The 6,322-nt window shown below is 40.5% G+C and overlaps 1 protein-coding gene and 1 long non-coding RNA gene across 3 annotated transcripts in view; one reads left to right on the plus strand and one right to left on the minus strand.

Annotated features, from left to right (window-relative positions):
- Positions 1 to 835: 835 nt before the first annotated feature.
- Positions 836 to 6,322, minus strand: part of LOC111258984 (beta-1,4-N-acetylgalactosaminyltransferase bre-4) — a 47,338-nt gene continuing 41,851 nt past the window's right edge. For both annotated transcript variants that reach the window (XM_022830627.2, XM_022830628.2), the window contains exon 2: positions 836 to 4,611. In XM_022830627.2, coding sequence (XP_022686362.1) covers positions 3,415 to 4,593 — 1,179 coding nt within the window. In that variant the 5' untranslated portion in view covers positions 4,594 to 4,611 and the 3' untranslated portion in view covers positions 836 to 3,414. The remainder of the gene's footprint in view (positions 4,612 to 6,322) is intronic.
- LOC111258987 (uncharacterized) overlaps positions 4,429 to 6,322 on the plus strand; it is a 10,726-nt gene continuing 8,832 nt past the window's right edge. The window contains exon 1 of the long non-coding RNA XR_002679342.2: positions 4,429 to 4,512. This is a non-coding gene — a long non-coding RNA (uncharacterized LOC111258987). The remainder of the gene's footprint in view (positions 4,513 to 6,322) is intronic.

The raw sequence follows: 6,322 nt of genomic DNA on the forward strand, positions 1-6,322 counted from the left end.
AGATAATGTTTGTTTGAATTACTCTACCTTTTGCACGACTTGCTATGCCGATGTAATAGTTTTCAACCATAAATGTCGTTATTTCATTCCTACCAATTCTGTAAACCGGGTGCTGTTGTTCTTTGCTAGCTCTTTGCTCATTGTCCTCGAATAGACCGCCCGTACTTTTAAAAATGGTGGGCGGTATTCTTAGGCAAAGTTCGATCATTTTATGTGACATCGAAGATGGACGAACCACTATAGTTTACCTATAGCTATAACTGTTTCATCATCCAACTGGCCATCACCTCTTTCACTACGAGTTTCGTAAGCTTTCATCGTGCTACATCTCTCACTTCGACCTGCCTCCCGCACTCTTCATTCTCCTCATAGCCTCCTTCAAGACCATATGGCATGATTCTTTTTGCTTACGTTTCTCTACGATTCACTATGAACTTGATATACTTCAACGAAAGTATGATGCGCGTTATTCGTATACAAAAAACAGCATTAACGATGAAAATTCTCTCACAGTAGACTATTACTGTATACACACATATGTATATATATATATATATATATATATATATATATTTTAGCTTTATTGACATACTACATGCTTGTTCCTTTCTCTCCCGGTACACTTACATGTATATATGTTTTTTTTTTTCTAAAAATATATCAGTGTTTGTAGATCTAGTGGGCAAAAATTCTGTCATCGATCAGCGATTTTAGAGCAACTTGACAACGCTCACTGCAGGCGGTACAGAATTGGGACGCACTGAATAAGCTTTGTCCACTAGAGGCTATACCCACTGGCTTAAATCTTTCAATGCCCACATGTAACACTCTGTAGTTACTCTACACAACGCTGTCTTCTACTTCCCATTTATTTTCATTTCGAACAAACGTACCTTAACGGTATGAAGTAACACGAACGAAAATTGGTTTCTATAATGACTAGACGAAAGAAACACTTGACGGCCATTTGGCCTGATTTTCGTTTGGCCAATTTCCTTAATAGTAGTACCGAATAGTCCTATTGAAAGATTTGCAAAGTACAATAAAAATAATAAACGTTGATTCCATCTACATTTTTCGATGACTTGCCCTGAAGCTGGGTCATCGTTTTTAGAAAAATCTGTGTCTGTAGGTGTCATGAAGAACCGTGCGCCTTATCAACCATGTGATAAGTCAGCTTGTGTTATACGCGTATTTTGGGGTTTCCTAGATGTCTGCGTAACGCTGCGTAAAAACAACTATCGAAAACTAAACTTAAAAAGACAGACGGATTCTATTCTGTTTCTAACATGATGTTATTTTCAGAGAGATATTTTTTTTAACAATAATTACTGCACAAAAAAGATTTTGCGTCTATCAGGACTGCTCTATTCATAAGGGATCGACAGCCTAACAAACACGCTGCCTACTTCATCAAAAGAGATATTATCTAAGACAGCCCTAATACGAAACGCAAGTTTTACCTGTTTACTCCGTATGATTCATTGGAGCGTACTTTAACTTAATTAGCCGTCAACGAAATACATTCATATTGATTTCCATACCTTTCAGCTCTACTATCTTCTACTGTATGTGTTTATTTATGTTTGCTTTTCGTGCAATGCCGTAGATTATAGCAAAATTTGTGTGGATTTCAGTATAGTTGTCTAACTATCACAGGACGAAGTCCTAAAAGTTGTCGAAACAGGCACTTTCGGAATCTGATTTAACTGTATTGTTAAGCTGTTAGGTTACAATTGTCCCTTATTTTTGTTGTAGGCGCAAGCGTGGCTCGTAGTGGCCGAGACTAGTGATACATGCCAATTGACGCATATAAGAATCAAGCAGATATGCTGAGTGGAATATAGAAGTCTTCCGTACGCAATCGATTCCTACATGCATTGATTCACAAAGATAATGACTGCCCTATAGCATTTCGTGTTGTTCACTGTTCTTACCTATCTTATTTTTTCTCTCACGGGTGAACAGATACGTCTCACTTTGGTCGCTACCGCTGAAGCGAGAGCTGATCATCCGATGCGTTATGCTGTTACTAACGTTATGGAAATTGGTCGGCACATGTTGTGCTGACAATACGTAGAACCCCATATTTTTTAACGATGTATTTTATATTCTATATGATTGTTGCTCACATAAATGATTTGTACAGCATGAATTTTACATACCGAACACTGCCCGACGTCATGATGATGTTTGACGAGAGATACGAATGTCTAAGTCATAATAACATTCCCTGAACAGTTTCTGTGAAATTGTTTTTAATTCTAAAAGGAGACGTCTCGGCGGAAACTGTCAACTAAAGGCGAGTATGTGGGTACGCAGTGACATACTGTAAAATAAATTAAAAACGTTTTTTATGTAAACTTTTCTGCCACACGAGCCTTCGAATAAGGCATGAGTTCTCATGAGTGGCAATGACCAACAGCGAGTCCTACCTCAAAGTTTCAAATGGTAAATAACTCAGCTAACATAAACAAGGGTGCATCATCTCCGATCCGATATTTTTCTTTAAAATAAATCACGGTCTATTTGAGTACAGTACGAAGGGGTCGGCAATAATCAGAACCTAATCATTGCACACAGTTGGGAACCTCACTCAGGTATAAGGACAGTAAAAATTACCCTAGTTTTAAGACCCGTATACAATAGTTAGCACTCTACCGATTCCTGATAGAGCAAAAAAGAAACAGTCTAGGCAAATTTAACGTAACGCGAAGCAGATCGGCTGAAATGTACATGTCTCGGTTTTTGTTTAATTTTGAAGAGCTCGCCATATTAATGAGGAGTCATAAAAGTTCATATTGGCTCCGTCGGTTACCTCTTCAACCCTCATAAGTGTGTATTGAGTAGATGCGTACTGCTGGACCAGCGAATGCCGGCCACCACATAAAAAAGTCACTATTTTTGTGCCCTTCCTGCGAGCATTTACAATACGCTCAATAAGAATAAAAACAATAATCTTATTAATAATAATAAACGTGACTTCGTATCAATTCTTGTATTACATTATTTATCATTTGGACCAACGCATTATGGCATCTCTTCTTTGTTGTAGCAGCATTTTGCTCTTATCTGGCTGGCAGAACACAACCAACATGGTATTATTGCTTATGATTAAGTAATTCTCAGTTATGCACAGTAATTGAAAGCGATTTCAGTAGTTAGGACTCGATGGCCCATTGGCCGTGACCAAGTCCTCGAGCAAACGAAAGACACTATCGTGTCTGCTGTGACGATACTACTTTGGCGAGGTTGCGAGCCTCGTGAGATTACGACCAACAGGTGCTTTGCCAAACTACGAAGGACGCTCGAATGGGCGTTCTTCGTAGTTTGGCAAAGTCCAGTTGGTCAGTGTTCCTTCTGCCATTCAGCTGTCCGGCTGATTCCCCTAGTCATAAACTTCGGTGTGATACATCACTTCGTTTTCTTTTGTGGCGGCAATGCATCGACCAGAATCCACGTGTAGAGCTTCTTAAAAACAATATTGAGCACCCTGTACTTGCAACTGTTGATACCGTCAGTCCGATAGCGTAATCGGCCTCGTTTAAGGTAGCGATACCGTTCGGGGTTGGGTGTGTCCTTCTTGTGACTGAGCATCTTGTACCTCGCAATGCTAGCTGGATACCGAGTGATCTTGAGTTTGTGATAGCGGATTCGCGCGGACATGTCGTCATCCTCCCCGCCCCAACCCCAGAATTCGTTCGAGAAGCCGTTGACCGTTCGCATATCTTTTTTCGAGAGGGCCGACACTCCACCAAATATATTCGCGTATGGAAGCTTATATTTCATTGTGCTCACAGCTACGGACATGTGACGCGGCTGGTCAGGACACGAATAGAGATTTCGATCGTCCTCTGGTATGAGATCGACGTCATGGAAAATGAAGCATTCAAAATCGTTCAGCTTGCTCGCCTCAAGGAAGCCAATGTTCATAAGTTTTGCCCGGTTGAACCGGTACATGCCATTTTGCTCCACAACGAAAATCTCATAGTCAAGCTGTTGTCGTTTCAGCATCGGATGCAAATTGTGTAGAAGCTTACGAAGGTGCTCCTCCCGTTCGCGGTATGGCACAATGATGGCAACCTTATAGCGGGCTATACATTCGCTAGGCCGGTGCTTGCCGCCCAATTCGACGTCCTGATGTAACGCCTCGAGGTCCTCAAAGGAGATGTTGTCTGTAAACACTTTCATGGGTCCGACTAGTCGTGGCGGAATCAAAGGACATCTTCGTGTGACCGTCTCATTTGAACACAAGGTCGAATTCCTATTGTTAAGGTGTTGCCAAAGAATTGCGCATGTTTCATTTTTGATCCGGCTTTGATTGGACAAAGGGGATGTCTCATTGCCAGTGGAAGCCGTTCCGCGCGAGCTATTGTTGGGCTCTGTGGGCTTAACGTTATAGACAACCTCTGACACTACCCACGACACCTGTGGCGATCGAACCATCAAGACATTGCTCGAATACTGGACAAAGAGTACGGCCATAACGAGAAGAAACAACAATTTATACAGGTAAGACAAGCGGCATAACGACTCTTCACTGTCGGGACCGCCTCCGGTTAGCGGCCGGTAGCCCGGTGTCTTCATCCTCATGCATCCAAAATGTTTAATCTGAAATGACAGATTGAAAATGACAAAGCGTGTTAATTATGAGTGAGATCAGTTTTGTGTACATAATTGAGATATCACGACCAGTTTTCATATTGTCAAATTAATATGAAGCCCATAATAAAATACAACGCAAGGTTAACAGCAATGAAGGAAATAGACAACTTTATTGTCATTGTTTTTATATGGGGACAATTAAAATTTAGTAGATGTTTTTCCTGGAGATCTTGTGTAACTGCATAAAATCAGCCATCTGATAAAAACGGCGTTATTATATATGAACAAAAAGAAGAAAAAGTCATGTATGTTTTTTTTCGCCATCGCCACTTCTCTTCGAGCGTATACAAGAGACATCTATTTATCGCTTCGGGTGCAAGCTTAATGGCCAACAGCAAACAGACAACGCTACGTTGACATGACGCAAGAAAGACGGTATGTAACATGGTATCATAGGCCAAGCAGGCTGAAAACATATGTCTACTAGAGATACTTGCCAGTGTTTTTTGTTTGTAAACAGACAACGAGATATTTTTGCACATGTGGGGCATCAGCAGGATTTGGTAAACCATCTTCTAAGTACGGGCCAAACTCTGTGTGAATAGCCGTGGATGGAAACAGCCTCGACTTACTAAACCCCCAGGTTTTGGAATAAACCTGTTGACCCATCTTCTTTAACACATGTTAATAGGTTGGAACTACACCCAGCCGATGCAGAACGCACGAAGCTAAAGTTCTTCAACTTTCATAAACACTTTTGATATATGGCTTTATACTATTGTAGAAGAACACATCAACAACTTTTACATATCTTGCAGTAACCTGTAAAACATTATTTAGTGTACAAGTGTCAGGTGTGTTTTGCTTTCCTATATGCCAGAAAGCATTCATTATTTCTTTAAGCTGAATGCACCGTACGATAGAATACGACCTGTGGAATCTAAATGGGAATCTGCTTTGAACCGCCTGTAGCATAGTAAAAAAATCCTATAGGGTTTAAGGTTTCAACGAAACTTATGCCGTGTCCCTCTGGCATTATTGTGACCAAGGAGTAAACAATGCAAATGGGTCAAGTAAACTGTTTCAATGCCAATCAGTCAAATATCAGAAGTGTAGATTCCATGTAGATTAAGGTGGCGCTTCTAATTTGATTTCAACTGCTTCGCCTCATATGTGAGGTGGTATCGTGCTCGCCACTGTGCCATCAACTTCTCGTCTATAAAAGCAAGAATAAATATATAGTTTTGAGCTTCAAATGATTTTTTCCTTAGCTGAGGAAAATCTTCTTCTGCGAAGCACGACAGGCTTTCTTTAATTTTCCTGCCATCAACAAATGACCGTATAATCTCGATAATCCAGGGAACGTATCCCCCCCCCCCGTCCCCCATATCGTAAACACGATTTTTTATGATTCATTATAACACTGACTGTTGTGTGTACAGGATACCGAACAGTTGTATCTATTTTTTTTTGGACAACGCATTAAATCCCGATCGATTTCTAAATAGCGTTGATGAGATTGTTTATCAGATTAGAATCGCCCGCAATTGCGGTGGCGTCCCCTATACCCGCAGTGTTGTCTGTTCAGTATGACTAAGGATCGAATTTATCGGCAGTTGTTGCGAAATTTACTTTTTAAAACGCTCGGTATAGTTCGAACTATTTTGCTTTAGGCTTCAGATAGACAAACGCAAAAAACAAGATGAAAAAAAAAAAA

This window comes from Varroa jacobsoni, unplaced genomic scaffold, assembly GCF_002532875.2.
Source record: "Varroa jacobsoni isolate VJ856 unplaced genomic scaffold, vjacob_1.0 scaffold_283, whole genome shotgun sequence".
NCBI lineage: Eukaryota > Metazoa > Arthropoda > Arachnida > Mesostigmata > Varroidae > Varroa > Varroa jacobsoni.